Source organism: Tursiops truncatus, chromosome 7 (genome assembly GCF_011762595.2).
Source record: "Tursiops truncatus isolate mTurTru1 chromosome 7, mTurTru1.mat.Y, whole genome shotgun sequence".
NCBI classification, from domain to species: domain Eukaryota; kingdom Metazoa; phylum Chordata; class Mammalia; order Artiodactyla; family Delphinidae; genus Tursiops; species Tursiops truncatus.
The window spans coordinates 42847240-42867721 of record NC_047040.1 but is presented as its reverse complement, the minus strand read 5'-3'; the positions used below and the strand labels follow the sequence as shown (position 1 = coordinate 42867721).

The 20482-nt window shown below is 39.7% G+C and overlaps 1 protein-coding gene across 4 annotated transcripts in view; it reads left to right on the top strand.

Moving 5' to 3' along the window:
• The window catches only part of MYO1B (myosin IB), a 183663-nt gene that overhangs the window by 113899 nt on the left and 49282 nt on the right, over positions 1-20482 (top strand). For all 4 annotated transcript variants that reach the window (XM_019931482.3, XM_019931483.3, XM_019931486.3 and 1 more), the window contains 6 exons: positions 9957-10055; positions 11526-11629; positions 13085-13232; positions 13506-13624; positions 19087-19173; positions 19827-19892. In XM_019931482.3, coding sequence (XP_019787041.2) covers positions 9957-10055; positions 11526-11629; positions 13085-13232; positions 13506-13624; positions 19087-19173; positions 19827-19892 — 623 coding nt within the window. The remainder of the gene's footprint in view (positions 1-9956; positions 10056-11525; positions 11630-13084; positions 13233-13505; positions 13625-19086; positions 19174-19826; positions 19893-20482) is intronic.

The window sequence follows — 20482 nt, the reverse complement described above, 5'->3', positions numbered from 1 at the left end:
TATTTATTTTTTTGGCTGCGTTGGGTCTTTGTTGCTGCACGCGGGCTCTCTTTAGTTGTGGCGAGTGGGGTCTACTCTTCGTTGCGGTGCACAGGCTTCTCATTGCGGTGGCTTCTCTTGTTGCGGAGCACGGGCTCTGGGCGTGCAGGCTCGGTGGTTGTGGCTCGCGGGCTGTAGAGTGCAGGCTCAGTAGTTGTGGCACACAGGCTTAGTTGCTCTGTGGCATGTGGGATCTTCCCGGACCAGGGCTCGAACCCGTGTCCCCTGCATTGGCAGGCAGATTCTTAACCACTGAACCACCTGGGAAGTACGGCAGGCGGATTCTTAACCATTGGGATTATACGTATTGTAAAAATGTATTATTATTGGAAAAACGTCTTGAAGAGGAAGTTTTAATCTGAGGTGAAATTGGCTAGGATGGTACTACTTATGTTAAATGGTTTTAACTGTCAAATAAGGAAACAGAAATACTCATGCGAATCATATATAATACCACCGAAAGCAAGTGATTATAACCCTGCCAAGTTTGTTACGCAAGCTTCCTTCACAGTATGTGGCAGCTGATGAGAGCTGTATAGGAAAAGGTATGCCTCAGTTTTAAGACCACCATTTTAAGGAAAGATTAGCTTTTATTCTGAAAGATATTTATAACACTTTTATAACACTTGCATTTTACAAGACAAATTAAATTTAGTTATTAATTGAGTAATACACTATTTTTAAAGTGAGGCTACATTAACTTTGTATTATAGAACAAAGAATTATAGAATTCTAGAATGATTGAACCAATATTACTCTTGAGGACTCTAGGAAAATATTTAAGGATGCCTTTATTCTAAGTATCAGAAAATAACTTGGGTTTTACATTTTGAAGTTTCAAGTTTCAAACAGAAATGTCTTCCTGTCTCTAATTCTTGCAGTATCCATGGAGAATAAATAGTAAACACCCAGTTCATTTCCAGTGAAGATTAAAAACCATCATGAATGAACATCATATGGTTTTTGTTACCATTTGTTCCCACAATGAAATTATATTGAAATTTGTGGTAGTGGGAACACCCTGGTATTTTAGAGTATCCTTTGCTTTGGAAAGGAAAGGGATACATTAGTGGTGAGAGCAGGAAATTTCACCCCGAATAGAGAGAGAGGACTGACTCATAGGTGGCCACGGGGAGCTGCTGCCTGCTGGCTTGAGGGGGTATAAAGCAATGGGTAAACCCACTCTTGTTCTCTGCAAGCTGCCAACAGTTAGCTTCTTGTACCCAGAAAAGGAGACAAGATTTGCCATTTTGTAGGTCATCTATTTTGTTTCCTTTTCCAGCAGCCGCCTAGTAAAAGCATAGGTAGTTGTTGGCTGTAATTATTACCTTGAAAAAGTCACAGGATCATTTGAGCCAGTTGTGTACCCAGGAAGTGGGGAAAAAATGCCCAATAACTTAGTCTCTCTTCCTCTCTTTCTAAGAGAGGTATGCTGTAAAACCTAAGTCTTGAACTCATTTGAAAGCTACATATCTCTGAGGTGAGTATCATTAGGAGAGAAGTGTTACAAAAATAGAAAATGTCAAACATTTACTTAAGTAGAGAAGATTAAACATGGAAGTACATCCAGATGTTTGGCTGATGTGAGGTACTATTTCTCCTACTTTGTTAATGCGTGTGGGTCTCATAACATTTATACAATTACATTTGAGGATTTTGGATCTAGTGTTATGAACTTGAAATGTTTGGAAACCTGTTGCTTTTATTAATAGTCACAGATACTTTCTTACAGTTGTGGCACTAAATGGCAATTTAGACTGGAGAAAATGTGGTACAAGTCTCAAGGGATGTTATCTCCTAAAAGAAGAATAGCATAGAGATATACTAAGAAGAAGCCTTAAGATTTCAAATGTGCATATACCTGCGTAAACTGTAAGGATGGGAGAAATGGCTGTCCTGTTCACGGTAGTGTATCAAGAGCCTAGGGTGATACCTGATACACAGCAGGTGCTCAGTAAATGCTGGAGATGAGGATGGAATTGGTTAAATATAGGCAGGCTCTATATTTTCCTGCTTTATTATTTGGGACATATCCATGATCCTATATATGCAGTTGTCAGTGATTTATCACGTGGTTGCCAATGTCTAAACAAAAAGACAACAAGTTACTTAATTCTCTGTGCCTCCATTTCTTTCTCTTTGAAATGAGGATAATAGTACTGATCTCATAGGGTTGTGATGAGTTGTAAATAATTCGTTAACATCTAACAGTGCCTGGCACATAGTAAGCACTCAATAAATGTTTGCTTTTTTTCATTATTGTATACTTATTTGTCGATTGTCTCTAGCTCCTAGCCAAATATATACCCTATAATGACAGAGACTCAGTTTGTATGGTTCATTGCTAAATGATAGCAACTAAAATAGTGTCTAACATCTAATATATATTTGTTGAATTAACTAAGTAATAATCACATAAGTACCTAATGTACAATAAGCACAGTTTGACATAGAGAAATTTATTGAGAAATAAAGCTGCTTCTTTATTGGGTAAGTTTATCTGAATATTCTATGTTAATCATTTAAAAATACTTTTTCTAAATCCCACAAAGGCAAACAAAGTTATTGGTAATCAAGCACCATCTGTTACTAATGCCTCTGTTGAGCTTGAAAGAAGTAACCCAATCCTGTGGTTATGAAGGAAAGCAAACGTTGACATTGGTGTGTGGCCCAGTTATTATTACTGCCCAATAAACCACCCCAGACTTAGTGGAGTAAAACAACGGCCCTGTTATATGCTCTTGGATTCTGTGGGTCAAGAATTCAGATGGAGCTCAGCAGGGTTGGCTTGTCTCCATGACATATGGGACCTCAGCTGGGAAGACTCTAGTGATTGGGGGCAACTTGCATGAGTTGGGGGGTTGGAGTCCCCTGGAGGCTTTGTCGCTCATGTGTCAGGCTCCTGGGCTGGGATGATTCAAGGGGTGAGCTCAGCTAGACTGTTAACTAGAGCCATCTATGTGTGGCCTCGTGTGATTTGGGCTTCTCACAGCAAGGCGGCTGTGAGAGGGAGTGTTCCAAGAGAGAACATTCTGACAGCAAGTGTTCCAAGAGAACCAGGAAGAAGCCTGAGTAGACTGGGTAATCGTACAGCATCACTATGACTCTGTTAAGTCCATGTGTGCACAAGCTTGCTCAGTTTCAGTGCTGGGGAATGTAGATTCCACCTCTCAGTGGGAAGAATGGGAAAAGAATTCGTGACCATTTTATTTTAAACAACCTAAAGCTGATAGATTGTTTTCAGAAATGACCACAATAGTTTCTTAGCTTGCCACATGCTTCGGTAGTCCCCTCTCAATGACTTAAGGCTTGGCCATGAGATTTGTTTTGGTCAATGGAACAATTTGCAAACATGGCACAATGAGAGACTCGAAAGTTGGTTCTCTACTGGGGCTTATCCTCTCTTGCTTCTCTGGGGAGCTCATTACCGCCATGTGCGTGAACCTGGGCTAGTCTGCTGGGTGATGAGAGGCGCATGGAATGAACCAGCAGACGTGTGAATGAGGGCACCTTAGATCAGCCAGCTGCCAGCCAACCTGCCAGCAGAGATCAGCCAAGCTGGCTTAGATCAGAGGAACTACAAATCTGACTCTCAGACTCATGAGCTAATAAATGGTATTGGTCTAAGCTGGTAAGTTTTGGGGGCATTTGTTATGCAGCAGAAAATAACTTGAGACAGAGGTCTAATAGGTAATATCCTTTCCCCACCCAGTTTGGAAACACATGAGAAATAAGCTGGAGAGGAAGCAACTTTATTACTGTAGAGGCAAGGTTGAAGAAAGCAGCTTTTGGTTTATCACCCAAGAGGGTGTGCTAGTGGTCCTTCGGCAGGTTGGCAGGCATTGACAGCACCGAGCAACCCCTGGCCTCTCCTTGTGCGCGTTGCCCCATCTGTCTCACAGCCTGGGAGTGGGGCTGAATTTGTGCACAGTGTGGGGAATGAGGGGGCTGAGCTGTACATGCATGCCCATTTCTTCTTCCCAACTTCGCTGCTCAGAGGAGTCTTTCCTCCTGCTGAGGAGAGGAGTGAGTAAGGGGCTGAGAAGCTGGGGAGTGCATCTCATGAAATCCTCCCACGTGGAATCATAAAGCAGGAAGAAATGCCTACCTTACTCACAGGGAAGGTGGAGGGTAGAACAAATTGCTCTGAATTCTTTTTCTTTTACATTCCTTTCGAATTTACGATGCAATTAATTTATGTGCTGACTATCTCAGGGCATGTTGTTTAATCCTTATGTATGGCACATTCCTGCCATTTTGTAGCATATGGAATATAAGTTTACCCTTTTAAATTGTTTGAGACTTATAGCTTTGTTCTTCCTTTTATATCATACCTTGGGTTTAATTGATGATGAGTGGATGGGTGACTGGGAGCAAAGCTATGTTATAACACTTCCTAAAGGAAACTCTGATCCGTATATATATGGAATTGGGGACTTACCTGTACATGAGTCAGTTCTCAACAGCTAGTGACTATTCATCAGTAAACAGTAGCTGTCTTCTTTAGGGTCAAAATTCATCAAAAACTGAGATAATTTACCTAGTTTGTAATACAAGGCTGGGCTTTTTTAGCACTTTGACATTTAATACCCCTAAAGAAGACAGAAATAATCAACCATGGGTTGTGAAGTATCTGTAGCAATAAAACTGAAATTTCAAAGAGTAATTCTGTTACTCTGTAATGGATGGCTTTATATAAAAATAGATGCTTTCCTTTGTCTCAATTTTATTTTGGTGTTCTTTCTTATACAAAAATATGTTTACCATGAAAAAAGACTACATGTTTATCATGAAACAAGACTATATACCCATACTATAGAAGAAATCAGGTGTTCAAATATGTCTAAATTAACCTCAGATTAAGAAATGAATCAAGGTTTATTAGAATTGTATGTAAAATAATAAGATATTATGGATTAGATATTTCATTAATTTTATTTCAGGGTTGGGTATCAAATTGTAGATTCAGATACACACATAAGTTACTTTCCAATTATTAGATAAACTTTAAATTTGTATTAGAAAAAAGTCTGTTGTGAAAATGCATAAATGCTATATGTATGCAACTGGATCCTGATTTTAAAAATGGCATTTAATTAGGTAGATAATAAGGCAAATTTTCTTCGCGTTTTAAAGCCCAAGTTGATTTTTCATGTGCAGACACTGGGAACCCTCTCACAACTTTTCATGTAACATGTCCAGCTGTCACTGGTGCTAATTTGTAACTTCAGGACTCTGACTTTTGATTTAAAACTTTAAGGTGCTTTCTTAGAAATGAAAATGCTGCATGGAGGTGGAGGTAGGGGAAACACTGTCCTGTCATGGCGCGCCAGGTGTTTGAGGTCTCTCAAAGCCTGTAACCTGCAGATAGACAAAGGTCTGTGTGAGACCCGGGCTGAGAGAGAGTACTGGGGTGAACACCCACCTCTGCTTTCTGTAATACACGTGCACAGTGAATGATTTGTAAGAAGACATTTGCGCCATCTTTTTTTACTTTAAAGCTTGTCTTTAGTGAAACTTCCTAATTCTCAATCTTGAGGATTATGTTGTGTATTTCCAGAAAAAGTATAGAGTTTATTTTAGAATATATACTCCAATATAGGAGCAAACATTAGTTCATAATCCAAGTTTTCCACTGAAATTACCATCAGTTATGCCCAGTAACTCATTGGTTATTTGACATTTTTTCTTCTTCAAGATGGCGGAGTCCAAAGGGAGATAAATTGTTGTTACTTAGATTGCAGGCCTTTCACTGTTGCTAACTGTATCATTTCACTTTATTAAAGGGACACAAATCCGTTGGAAGAGCCTTCAGTGCCACTCAAACACTTTTTTCATAATGTGTATCTTTGAGCAATTGGAGAGGAGCAGGGTCGGTCGTGTCTGCATCTTGGGCTTTCATTGTCATTCTGGCCTTACTGGCAAAACTGAGACAAAGCAAATTCTTCCATAAGCCTTAATCAAGAACTTGGACCATTTCTTCTTTTTCAGGAAGGGAGATTATACATAGAGTAAAGAAACTTTGGTCGGGCTTCCCTGGTGGCGCAGTGGTTGAGAGTCCGCCTGCCGATGCAGGGGACACAGGTTCGTGCCCCGGTCCGGGAAGATCCCACATGCCTCAGAGCGGCTGGGCCTGTGAGCCATGGCCGCTGAGCCTGCGCGTCCGGAGCCTGTGCTCCGCAATGGGAGAGGCCCGCGTACCGCAAAAAAAGAAAAAAAAAAAAATAGAAACTGATCATGCTACCTAATCCTTCACCTGTTATGTTCCAAAGTAATGTGATTTTTCCCCCTTCCAAACCACTACTTGTTCTTTTATTCCTTGGCTTATTAAAAGACATCCGTCTCCAGCAGGTGCAAACATGGACATTTTACTTCTTTCATATCTTATGCCCTAGGGAGGGTGTCCCAGTGCCCAGGAACATGTATATGCTGTGGACTAGCTGGTAATTAGTCAAAACTAAGAAAACCCCTCAGTGATGGTCTGATTCTGTTAATAGTCAGGTGGCAGTGTCATGGTGGAGTTGGTGGGAAAGTTCTGATTCCAGAGTTTCTCTGTCCCTACCCATTGCTTTTCCCCTTTAGAATGGCTTAATAGGTTTATCTCTTCCCTTAAAACTTAAATTTATATAACATTTGATATGAACTTAAATTTATATCTTGAGGGTTCAAGAATATAGCTGCATTGGAATATACGGAGGCTATTATACTCTCTTCTCTACTAAATATCTGGCATATCCTATACTCCTTTTTATTAAGTCTTGTTAGTAGAGGCGCAGTCAGTGGTAGCAGAAGCATCTAAAGCAGAAGAGAAGGCTGTGCCAGTGTTTCGCTTTGCCTTAATTCAGGGGCACATTAAAATGTTCAGGTGGCAAGTCGTTATAGTGAATTGAATTTATGTTCTGTACCTTGAGTAATTATTTGATATGGCTTCATGCTGTTAGATTATGTTGGGTTTTTTCAAAAAGCAATAGACTAGGGAATGGTTTTAAGCACTAGTAAATTATTTGGGAGCAAACATTTTCCCTGATTACTGTTCTGCCTAGAAGCTTGTAACTTACAAGAAAAGTCGTAAAGAAATAGGAGGCTCTGGGGTAATCAACAAAGCATTTTAGGTGGGAAAACCCTCAACTGCTTTGTAATAAAAGGTTCCTCATTTTGTGATTGAGTTGCTTAGGTGAAGTCATATATTTTATGTAAAGAACAGCCTCAGCCTTTGCAAGTGTTTGTGGATTTAGCATTCTTTTTGCTGGAAAATTATAAAGAGCATAGCATGATACCTTAGTCTCCTAAAGCTTTGCATTCTGGCTTTGTTGCTTAGTAACAATGTGATGTGAGCCTCGTTTTCTCATCTACAAAATGGGGATTATAAAACCAACCTCAGAGGAGGTGTTCAGGGTTGAATATGATAACAAATGAAAAGTACTGAATGCAGAGCGGAAGGTCAGTCAAAGTTCCCTTGCACTTCCCCTCCTGCACTGTTCCTTTTAAACGCACGTTGTATTATGTTTCAGATTTGACCATGATAGTGATCACTGATCATATCAGCATGTGTGGTGCAAGGAGTACATTGGCCAACATTCCCTTCCACCCTGCACAGGCGAATATTATTCTTTAACCTGGTGACTGTGAATATTATCCTTTAACTTGGTGACTGTTATCTGCTGAACCTTATAGCCATTGCTCTTTCTAAACTCTCCATTGTGTGTGAACATTTGTTCAAAAAGTGCCAAACGTAAGGCTGGCCGTGTTGCTGTTGCACAGTGCGGCCCTGTCAGGTGCTCTGAAGGTGTGATTTCATGTCTTGAAATACCACAGTTTGCTTGTGGAGTGTGACTGGGTGAGTGCCACAGAACAGTTGTTTGTCATCATCATTAAGGTGCCCCTGTGAGGTGAGGCTGGTGAGGCATGGCGGGATTCTTGGTGCTATGGGGGGAGCCTGGGGTTTGCGGGCTTTGACAGGTGAAAGACACATGGTCATTCTCTTTTCTCACCCCCATCTCCTGCTCTCTCTTAAAGGTGTTGCCAGCCCACCTTGGACAGTGCCACTGCTCGTGGTTTGGGTGGTGGGTGTAATCAAGAGCACGTATGTGTGACAGTTGTAGGTCAAGAGGAAGAAGGTCTTCAGGTTTGCAGTCAGTGCCGGGCTCATTCCCAGGTAGTGCTGGCACATAGTGGGTGAGCAGTGAGTTGATTGAAGGGATTTGTGCGGGAATGGATAAAGTAAACGGAAGCATTTGCTTATGTTTTTCATGTAGTCGAGTTACTTTCTTCTAGGCTCGAGGAATTTCCTGTAAGGAATAGCTTCTCAATGAAGACTCTGCCCATGCGCTGGGAGGTCTTTCTTCTAAAACTGTGCTGGTACTCTTAGGACCCCAAAGGAGCTTGGTCCATGATAAGTGCAATCATACTGCACTTTTATCCTTACCTGTTTATTCTGTCTTCTGCCCTGGATGTCAGTATTTGTAAGTTGATTGAAACGTTCAGTCCTTAGAGATGATGACTATTACACAATCCTTTTCTTTTTTTGGCTAAATATGAAGTCTTCATTATTCTCCATGTATGATTTGAGGGCATTGGCAGTCGTCCAGGTCAAGTTAGAGCTGGAGATGAAAATGAAAACTCTGCAGCATCCCGTTCCTAATAATTTTTGTGTTTACATATTTTTGTTCTCTTCCTGTCAAGTTTATTTTATGTGTCCTTACAACATATCTCTTCATTCTTACAAATGGCCTTGTGTGTTTGGAGCACCCTAGGGCTTCTCATTCATCAAATCTACACTCCTTAACTCTACCTAGACTCCTCCTTACGTGCTAGTGTAGATTCCAGAAATACAGCTTAAGAAGTTCAAGGACAAGTCTCTGTGAAATTGCACATCGTTCACTCCCTTACTCATTTTCTGAATTATGTTTAGATTTCAATCTGATGGGAAATCAAATTAGTGCTCAATGATAGGATCACTGATTCATAATTTTATAACTAATCTGGCCTTTGCTCACAGAATCCAGACCCTCTTTTATATCACTGGTCAGTGTTAAACAGGACTCCAGGCAGAAATATTCTCTGTCATTGTACGTTGCCACCCCCTGTTGCTGCCACAGCGGCACCTTTCTGGTTCACTTGATTGATGGATTCATCCCTTCCTTTCTCCTTCCTTCCTCCCCTTCCTGAAAGCTTGAAAACTTGATAAGGCATCAGATTTACAGGATGAAAGATCATCTGGAATCAATGAACGTATACTGTCAAATAACTCCAGATTCCATTAAATGAGAACCACCTTTCATTCTTTAAGACTGCAAGAGATCAAGAAAGTCTGGTTCACTTATGTCAGGTAGCAGGGCATGTGGATATGGTGGGGTCTGCACTTGGGTCAGAGAGCCTGATTTCAAATCCATCTTAAACCCTTGGACTGTTAGTTTTTTCATCTGTAAAATCATACCTTACAAAAATGGTGGGGAGGACTCAATGAAATAATGTCTATAAAGCACTTAGCATAAAATAAGATATCAAAAATGTTAACTTGTTATCATTGTAACTCAAGTGAATTCTTAACTGAATGGCTGCATTTCCTTGCTTAGATTTGTAATACTACATATTGAAGAACTTAATGTCATCATGTATAAAATCAAGAGAATATTATTATAAAAGCTGTATTGTCTTTAATCAGCTTGTTGAATGTATTGTTAAACTTATTTTGCATATTCACTATGGTTCAGAAAGAACCTGGTTTGTTTAATTTGGTGCTTTTAGTTAGAGCTGTGCTTCTTCCTGAAAGTAGAACTGAAAATGTAGCTTCTGTTATTATTTTATTAATGCAAAACAGAAAATGAAAAAGAAAGTGACGGGGAAAAGAAAGAAGCATGGTGTATTTGAAAGTGAAACTACTACTGTACTATGAATTTGATTCTTTTTCTCTCTAGATCTTTTAGAGAAATCTCGTGTTGTTAAGCAGCCAAGAGGTGAAAGAAACTTCCACGTGTTCTATCAGCTGCTTTCTGGTGCCTCTGAAGAGCTCCTCAGTAAGTCCCTGTTTCTTTCTTTCTTTTTTCTTTTTTTTTTTAAGAATTTTATTTTATTTTATTTATTTTTGGCTGCATTGGGTCTTTGTTGCGCTGTGCAGTCTCCTCATTGTGGTGGCTTCTCTTGTTGCAGAGCATGGGCTCTAGGTGTGCGGGCTCAGTAGTTGTGGCTCACGGGCTTAGTTGCTCCACGGCATGTGGGATCTTCCTGGACCAGGGCTCGAACCCATCTCCCCTGCATTGGCAGGCGGATTCTTAACCACTGTGCCACTGGGGAAGCCCCAGTCCCTGTTTCTATGTTTTAATTTTTACTCTTGCAACATTTTCCAAAGCAGAAGCATTCCATACACTTTTCTTCTTCTTAAAATTTTCCCATGATTCTGGCTGAAGGGAAGAACAAGATGTGTTGGCTTCTGCCACCTTGCAGTCTTTGTTTGATATCTGTCCCCAGAGTACCTCACCAGGTACTGGGACATGTCTCAGATGGTTTGCTAAAAGAGCTAAAAGTTGAGGGAGGGTCTCATCATCAATTTAAAAAATAAAACGGAAGAATATAATTAGTCCAGTTGGGGAGAAAAAATTAGCAGGGAGTAGTAGATGAATACAATTCTATAAAAACAAATTGCTCAGTGACGATTTAAAAATAGTGGGAAGACATTTGCAACTGATACAAGAGATCAAAGTCTGACCTATGTATATTTTAGAGAATTAATATAAGTCCATCAGGATAGGCAATAGCTAAGTGATGAAAAGTTTTGAGCAAGTAGTTCAAACAAGAAGAGCTATGGAAAGTCAACACACTTGGGGGAAAAAAATCATCCTTACTAATTATTGACAAATGTAAATTGAAACAGCACTGAAGTGTTCACCACACATGTATTAGCAAAAGTTATTAAAGAGGATAAAGCTGGCAGAGTTGTCAGGCACTGATCTGCTTAGAGCTTGTGGGTGTCACTTCAAAGTGAGGACTTCTTCCTGGGGGGACTAATTGGCAAAGCAGAATAAGTCATAAAATGATCAGAGCCTACCGCCCAGGTGCACCACTTTTTGGAATATACCCAATGAAATAATTCAAAAGAATCCAAAGAAACATTCTGTGTGAAGACATTTATCACTGTCCTTTATTTGTTATTATAAACTGGAGAAAATCCAAACGTCCAGCAGTGGGGGAATCCCTGGGCAGACATCGTACGTTATAAGGAAATAGTACGTTGAAGATACTTTATATTATCAAAGTTTGGAAAGAACCTGTCTCGATAAGAATACATGTAAAAACAAGCAGAGTTTGAAATATGTACAATGGTGATAAAGGTGATTTTAGAAAAATACTGATCTTTGGGTATCAATTTTTGTTCTATTGCTTGAATGCATAGTGTGAAATCTTTTTATCTGAAGCGTTAAGGGGATGAGATATTGAAGATGATTAGATTGGTTGAAGTACCTTATAAACTTGTATGTGTGATTCAATAGATAAGCTTAAACTTGAGCGGGATTTCAGCAGATACAATTACCTGAGTCTGGACTCTGCCAAAGTTAATGGAGTGGACGACGCAGCAAATTTCAGAACCGTTAGGGTAAGATGTAACCCTCTTATTACTCTTTAAAATGGGTAACACTATATTGCTCAATCAGAATTGGTAATAATTCTGAGTTTTCTTTGATGTATAACTCATGCTCCCTGAGGTTTTAGAATTATAGAAGAATTTGTTTTATTTTTATTAGTTTGATTTTTTATTAGCTCAAAAATCCTGTAGTATCGAGAAGGCCGTGCTTTACTGGAGCACGCAGTTTTACTGTTTGTCAAAAGGAGCTTTCTTATTATATTATCTTGGGGTTTAACTTTTAGTATTGTACTGAAATTCCAAATGTCTTTATAGCCAAACTCAGTAGTTAAATTCCACATGTAAACCTGTCCTACAGTCATGTTAAGTCAAATCTGTTTTTCAGACAGAAAGTCATGTTTATATACAGTTTTCAAAAAATCATGCATAAACCAGAATAATTAGCATTTGTGTTCATTAGAAAAGAAATTATTTTAAATTATACTCTACATTCTATGTTTATGAGACACTTGGAAAATTACTTCTATAGGACGTGATCTGATAACTGTTATTTACTTCTAAATGAGAGAGCTGTGATAGTGGTGATGGGGGGGATAGGTTAGATTATAGGTAAAATAAGACTGGAATCGGTTCATCTTTGGGGGTGAGTGAAAATAACATGGGGTTCTTTTCCTGCTCTTCAGACTTTTATATACGTTTGAAATTTTCTAGAACAAAAAATCTTACAGCACTCCCATTACTATGTAACCTAGTCACTATAAATAGTTAGATAGACAGATAGGTAGGTAGATAGAGAGACAGAGAGAGATAAAGTAAATAAGGAAGCAAGCAAGCTGGGCTATTCTTAACAAGAAAGCATTTCTTAAGAGTATCATTTTTTAAAATTGTCTCAACATTCTCTTACGGAAACCTGTTGACTCCTGGACATGATTTTAAGACTTGAGTTCAGGACCAGTTCCATAACTGCTTTGCCTGGCAAATCATTGGCACTCAATAAAAATTTATGACTGGACGAATGTTCTGTGTTATCCATAGTTTGTGGAATCAGGCACTTCACCTTTGCAAACTACAGTTTTTCTCGTATGTAAAATAAACGAAGAGGTTTTTTTTTGTAGGGGGTTATGAAAGCTGTTTGTTTGGAGTCAGAGTGGGAACCCAGGGCTCAGCTCTCAGCCTTCTCTCCCTCTGTCTTCCTCTTTACATGCCCCCTTTGCCACAGCCCGTGAAGTACCCCAGGGCTCCTTGAATCAGAGCTTGAAGCCACTGAACAAGATAGAGCCCCACATTGGTGCTATTTCAGGTCTCTTAATAGGTTTGTCTTTTGGAAAGTTTATTCCAGGACACTTTGTCTTTTTGTTGTTGTTGTTATTTTTGTTTTTTTTCAGAGCCGAATCTGTTATATGATTTATTTTTAAAAAATAATAAAGAGCTACAGAAAGAAAACAGGTGCTTTCCCCCCCTCCCCAGAATGCCATGCAGATTGTGGGTTTCATGGACCACGAAGTTGAGTCCGTGTTGGAGGTGGTGGCCGCGGTGTTGAAGCTGGGGAACATCGAGTTCAAGCCCGAATCACGAGTGAATGGCTTAGATGAAAGCAAGATCAAAGATAAAAATGGTAAGTCAGCAGAGGACAGACCCTGTTTAGCAAAACTGGCTTTGAACTTCTGCCCAGTTTTTAATATAGAAAGTAAAACTTGCTTTTCACTGAGTTGAAAAGGCTTTCTAGTGAAATCGAGCAGAAACATAATTACAGCTCAGTCTGAAGTCTTTTGATTTATATATTTTACACTGTTGGGTTTGAAAACGATTTAGAAAGAACAGTGTAAGCCTTGAAAGTGATTATGAACAGCAGATATGCAGTCACTGTTTGTCCATTCCCGCACAACAGAGTTAAAAGAAATTTGCGAGCTGACCGGCATTGACCAGTCAGTCCTAGAGCGAGCCTTCAGTTTCCGAACAGTTGAGGCCAAGCAAGAGAAAGTTTCAACTACACTGAACGTGGCTCAGGTGGGTGAAACATAATGTCTGGAAGGGAGTTTTTAAAGTCTGTGGTATTTTTATATAAGTGGAAACAAAAATTTTATTTTTTAGATTATTATCTTAACTGTCATGCTGTTTTCTAGGCATCGTTCTAGGCACTAGGGACACAGGGTAACCTAAACAGATAAAGATCCCTGCCCATATGGAGCTTAAAATTTTGGCAGAAGGAGCCAGACAAAGCAGTAGACCTAATAAATAAATGTATATAGCAAGCTAGCAGGTGGTAAGTGCAGGCGACAAAGAGAAAACAGTAGAGCAGAGCAAGGGACATCCATAGTGTTGGGGGCAGAGAAGTCGAGTGAGCTGAGAAGTGACTGGAGAGTTTTGAGCATGGGTGGTATGATCTGCATTGTATTTTAAGGAGTCATTCTGGCTGCAACGTAGAGAGCAGAGTGTAGGGGACAGACGGGCGTCTTAGTCACTTTGGCTGCTATAACAGCGTACCGTAGACTGGGTGGCTTAAGCAAAAAACATTTATTTCTCTCAGTTCTGGAGGCTAGATGCCTGGGATCAGGGTGCCAACAGGGTCGAATTCTTGGTAAGGGCCGTCTTCTTGATTTACAGACAGCTGCCTTCTTACTGTGTCCTCACATGGCAGAGAGAGAGAGCAAGCAAGTGAGCTTTGATGTCTTCATCCCCTTATAAGGGTACCAGTCCCATCATGGGGACACCACCCTCATGACCACATCTAAATCTAATCTAGTCTAAATCTAAAGGCTCCACCTCCAAATACCACTGCATTAGGGAGTAGGGCTTCAACAATATGGGTTTGGGGGTGAGAGGACACAGACATTCATAGCACAGGGGAGCACACAGTTGTGTGCTAACCCAGAGATGATGGTGGCTTTTGAACCAGGTGGTGGCAGTGGAACAAGAAGTGGTCACCTCTGGATATGTTTTGAAAGTGGAGACAACAGGACTTGCTGATGCCTTGATATGTGTGATATGAAAGAAAGAGAAGAGTCAAGGATGACCCTCAACATTTTTGGCCCAAGCAACTAGGAAAATGGAATTGCCACTTATTGATTTGCAGAAGGCAGTGGGGGAAGCTGGCTGTGGTCAAGAGGCCAAACTGGCCTCGCTGCCTTTCTGACTGTTCCCCCTCCAGCCTCCACACTTAGGCCAATGAAATCTTTCTAAGACACAAATCTGAGTTGCTTGTGTCTTCTCTCCTTTGGTTCAAAATGGATGAACAGGTGTATACATGCATGCATGTATACCTAGGAGCTTGTGGAGACCCTTTCAGTGTAAACCCTTTGTTCTATGGTTTAGACATTGTCCCACCAGTCCGTGCTCATCTGGCCTAGAATTAAATGACTAATTCCGGACTTTTCCCACTCAGGCCTATTTTGTCCAACTGTATTCTCATCCTCCTTGCAAGTAGCCTTAAGCTTAAGACAGTAGATTGGGTTTAATCTCTCTCTCTGCTGCTCTGGCCTAGTCTTTCCTAGTAACCCAAGAATGCCTACACACCTTTAACTTTCTTTCAACTTTGATTTCTTATTTTAGGTGAGGGATTTGGGTTATGGAAATACTGTACCTTTATGCATATGTTAGTTTGATGTATACATAAAGTTTCTAGCTATAACTGTCATGTGTCCTTCTTTCTAAGTTACTACTACTGCCGTCACGTCTGTCCCCGTCCCCCTCACTCATTCAAAGTCAGATGGTGAGTCACCTCATCAAGGAAAGTTTGTTGAGAGCCTGCACAGCACAAGCCCCCACGTAGACTGTTAGTAGGGACGTAAGGGATTAAAAAGGACTTTCGCAGAAAATAGTTTCTGAGCCAGACTTTGAAGGATTTAGATGTATAAAGAATGGGTGAAATGGCATTTCAAAAAGAAAACAGTGAGAGGAGCCAGGTTTGGAGTACGTATCAGGAAAAGGGTTGATCAGGCTTGCCTATGGCTTTAGATATGTGAAGAGGATTCAAAGCAACCTGGCTGGAAAGGTTACGTTTGGTGTCCGAGTGGCGCGTCTGCAGCAGTGGTTCTCAAACTTGAGGGTGCATCGGAATCACCTGGAGGGTTTCTTAAACACGGTTTGCAGGCCATACCCCCAGAGTGTTTGGTTCAGTAGGTTTGTGGTAGGCCCGAAGAACTGGCATTTCTGACAAGTTCAGAGGTGATGCTGCTGCCACGGTGGTCCATCCAGAAGTCACATTTTGAGAACATTTCAGTAGACAGAGTGGAGATTGTGAAGTACATAATGATGTGATGAGAAAACATCTAAGAGGCCCTTTAGGAATATTTCATACATATATGGAATATATGTGGATATATATGGGATATGTACATGGATATATTTTTGTCTGTTTTTATTGTGTGTTTTACTCTTGCTTTTTAATCATCCTCTACAGAAACCAGGCCCAGGTGCCTCTTACTTTGATAAGCTTGAGTCACCTTGCATCACTCGGTAAAACTTTTCCACATTCTTTTAACCTTTGGCATAAAAGAGTTTGGCTTCAGATCTTTGATTATTCAGCTCCTTTTTCAAGTTTTTTTTTTTTAATGTAGGGTTCAGAGTATTTGTTTCTACCGATCTTATTGCCTAGAAGATTTTGATTCTACGAGATGTGATTTGTTCTATTAACTTTTCCTCATAGCTTCAATTCTTGGGCCCCATTATCATCTTTATCGCCCCATGCCTCATTTTCCTCAAGGCATTTAGATCTTTCCCCAGATAGAATGACTAATATTGAAATAACAGAAACTCCAGGCAGAGTTACTATTCAGCTTCTACCACATACTCCCTCCTTGGCTTCCAAGGTCCTCTGTCATCTGACCCAAAATGACTTTTCTCAGTTGATTCCCTGCTGGTTCTCTAAATGCCATGCTTATTGTTACCTTATTTTACCTAGCCCTAACCCTTTGCTTATCCCCCATGCTGCTCATGTCATTGCTAATTCCTTCTGCTGTCTAAATGGTCCTTTAATTGCACCTTGTCCAGAAAGCCTTCCTTGATCACATAGGCCCCAGAGTCTTCCTTCTCTGAACTCCTTTTTCTCCTGCAAACTCCCTTGGAACCTGCCCTTTGATTGTTTGACTCCTTGGTTTGACCTCCCGCATTCTGCTGTAAGCTCCCGGAGGGCGGACCCCACATGTGTGCATCTCCGTGTCTCCAGTTACCATACTGACCTGGGCTTGCCTGAGAGTGGTCATCACGGAAGCAATTCCACCTGGGATCTTTCTCTAAGAGCTTCATCAGCTGCAGAAACTCAGTCTTTTCATTTGTGCTTAGAATCTGAGATGGCAGGTCAGCATCCTCGGTGTCTTCCCTCATTTCTACGCACCTTGTCCGTGATCCTTAAATGGGAGTAACCCTTCCTGCCCTTACTTTGGAGGATATTATTGTGGAGATGAGGTGGCACGAATCAGACTCAAGAAGTTACAGGTAGCCAAGTGACAGCCCCTGCAGCCAGATGTAGCTCAATAGGCATATTTTATTTGATGAATATTTGAGGAAAGGGTAGTTTTTTGTTTTTTCTGTTTTGTTAGCTTGCTTTTTGAATTTTGAATTTGAGTGCCTTTAACCTGGAATGCAGTCTCCAGCCCCCAAAGATCCCACTATTTCCCGTTCATTTCTGTTGTTCAGTCCCTGAAAGCATCTGAGTTTGAGACTCCTGGAATAAGTATTTGAAGGAAAGCAAGGAAGATTAATATTGGCTGTGGATACACTTTAAAAATTATAAAGCCATTTACCAGAATAAGTGGTCACTGTTACCTCAGTTGCATACTGAAATGGTGGTTTGTTGGAAGCAGATAGCACACAAGTAAGAAGGCTGGATGACGTGATGATGAAATAGGGTCTGTTTACAAATAAGTAGTGTTTGGAGATAACTTGAATTTACAAGAAGAAAAGGGAAAGGAGTAAGAAAGAATTATTTAGGCTCATGAGGCAGTAGTAGAGAAGGAGGATACTTCAAAAATCATAATTATAAGCATACCTGTAGACTTACTGTGTGCCAGGTACTGCTCTAGGCACTTAAATTTTCTATTTCAAGAAAATAAAAACTAGAAGAAAGGGTATTGGAGAAAGCATAGCCATCTTAATTAAGGCTTCTTTCTTTGTGTCAGCATTTTACATACATTTTCTGCTGTGGAATTATTTACCCACCCTCCCACCCCCCTCCATGTCCATGTTTAGCATTGGACAGTCAGGCTCTATTTTTTACCAACTTCTGGGTGGATTTTCTAACCTTCATTGGAGTAGCTGCCTGAGACTTAGCGAGCAAGGTTTGGGATTAGCACGGAAGTATCAGATGAAGGGAAAAGGTACTCTCTTTCCAGCTGCAGTACATTGCCTGCAACAGGGAGTGAGTCTGTTTTTTAAATTGTTACACTTCATTTAGGAAGAATTGCAGAGAAAGAATTTTCACATAATCCAGTAAATTGTGTTCTTTATAAAATAAAAATATAATGGTTTACTTTAACTGTAATGCCCAACTTTCTACTTATAAGCAATGAAACACACACATATGTCCAGTGTTGAAGACAGCAGCAAAACCTCTTCTTTCCTCCCCTGGGGCCCGTTACTTCTCAGGCTGCTGCCGCCCATCTCCAGGCCTCCCCCGGAGCACTGGTTTCAGACATATAATTAGTACTTCCTGCACACCCTCGGCACCCAATATGTTTAAGGGCTATTAGGTTCTCCTGACCAAACCCAACTTTTCTCCAGCCTTTGCACTCTAAGTCAAGGTCAGAGAGACATATATGTCTTCTACCTCTTCTTTGTCAAGTAGCTATGAACAGCCTTCAAACAAATAGATAAGCAAGTAAAAGGACTTTATTTTTATTATACAAAGTATTATCCAACAATGTATTGTTTTACTGCTTATTACAAAAGATTTTTTTTGAATGCTCAGAAGATTGAATGATGAAAAATATTTACAGGTCCCATCAGTCAAAACCATTTTAATGTATATCCTTTTGAGTTTCCTACATGTAGTAGCTTAAAGAAAATAGTTGTTATTATAATAAATATATAATTTTTTATTGTCACAAAACATAACAAGGATTTTTTTCATTTCATTATCTAATTTTTATAACTATCATTCTGTGGTGACTGTGTAACTTCCCGCCCAATAGGTGCTTCTTTATTTATTTTACTCTGCCCCTGTTGTTGGACTTCTAAATTGCCTGTGATTTTTCTCTGTTCCATAACATTGAGATTAATATCTTTGTGGTGAAAGCTTTTGCAATATTTAAAATTAATTTCCTGGGATGTGGAAAAGTATAATAACTGGGTATAAACAATTTGCCCAATTTTCTTAATGGCTTGACTGTTCATCCACAGTACAATAAAAACGCTCTTGAAAAGAAATTTGAAATAAAAGAGCTTTCGGTATCTTTTTAAAAACTTCATTATTTTATTGAAATTAAGCATTGTGGTAATTGCAGATATTGCGTTTTTCTTTTTCTTTTTAATAGGCTTATTATGCCCGTGATGCTCTGGCTAAAAACCTCTACAGCAGGTTGTTTTCATGGTTGGTAAATCGAATCAATGAAAGCATTAAGGTACTGAATCTCTATAAACAAATAACTCAGTTATAATAAATGGTATTCAGAGTATACACATTAAAGATACTTTAATTTTATAATCAGGTAATTGATTACCACTTACAGAGATTGTTCCTTGAAAAGAATTTACCTTGTTTAGGATTGAAATTTGTCAGTGATTCTACCTATTTTGTTTTGCCGTGTGTGTTATAAGAAATCTCACTGGTGAATAGTTTAATGGTATTTGCAGAGTAACTGTGAGAGACAGCATCCCAGGTCCTGGTTGTGACTGATCTACTAACTAGTTGTACACACTTGGCTGAAGAGGTCACTTCACCTCTCTAGCTACTAATATGTTCTTCAGTAAATGAGGGTATTGGACTAGGGGATTTTGAAAGACCCTACCTGTTATAAGATTCAGTGATCTCTTTTTTATAATTAAGCATCTAATAAAGAAGGCCTTAGTCATGCCTTCTTTAAATAAGTCATCTATTAAGATTTCCGGAAGATTCCATACCAGCGTCCTCTCTCATACATTTAAAAACAACTAAATTATATTCTTCTAGGTCTGAAACACAATTAACTTGTAATATATGTCTATATTCCTTGGTATGCTTTTAGTGTTATATTTCATGCTTAAGTTAACCCTTCAATTTGAAACTATTTTTAAGGCACAAACAAAAGTGAGAAAGAAGGTCATGGGTGTTTTGGACATTTATGGCTTCGAAATTTTTGAGGTGAGCTGCTTTTTTTTTTTTTGGTATTATCTTTGTTAATGTAGAACAGTTTGGAGATTAAATCATGCATTCTATAGACAACATTTAATATAACTAAATGTTTGAATCTACAAATAACTTTTGTAAAGATGTAACAAAGTGTGTGTGTGTGTGTGTGTGTGTGTGTGTGTGTGTGTGTGTTTTAAGTGCTGAGATCCAGCATTTTAGAGACAGGGCTATTTAAAAAGACTTCCTTGTATTAGTACTTGACTTTTAGAATGCAGATTCAAAATTCTTACTGTGAAATTTCCAACAAGGTATACGGACATTATGTCTGTAGTCATTTGTTCATTTGTAGGTTGCTTGAAAGTGAAGTAGGCTGGTGCCATGAAAAAAGCCAGGAGTTGGGAGAACCAGAGCTTATGGCCTGGCCAGAGCTGGTCACTTCACCTCTGTTGGACTCAGGCAGAGAGGTTCTGTATTAGATGGTTTGTTGGGTCTTATCCAGGTGTCATACAACTGTGATCTTATGAGTTCTGCTGCAAAGCTTGAAAAAAAATTTCTGCTGAGGTTCATAATGAAATTTTAAAAAAGACTCCATGGGGCTTCCC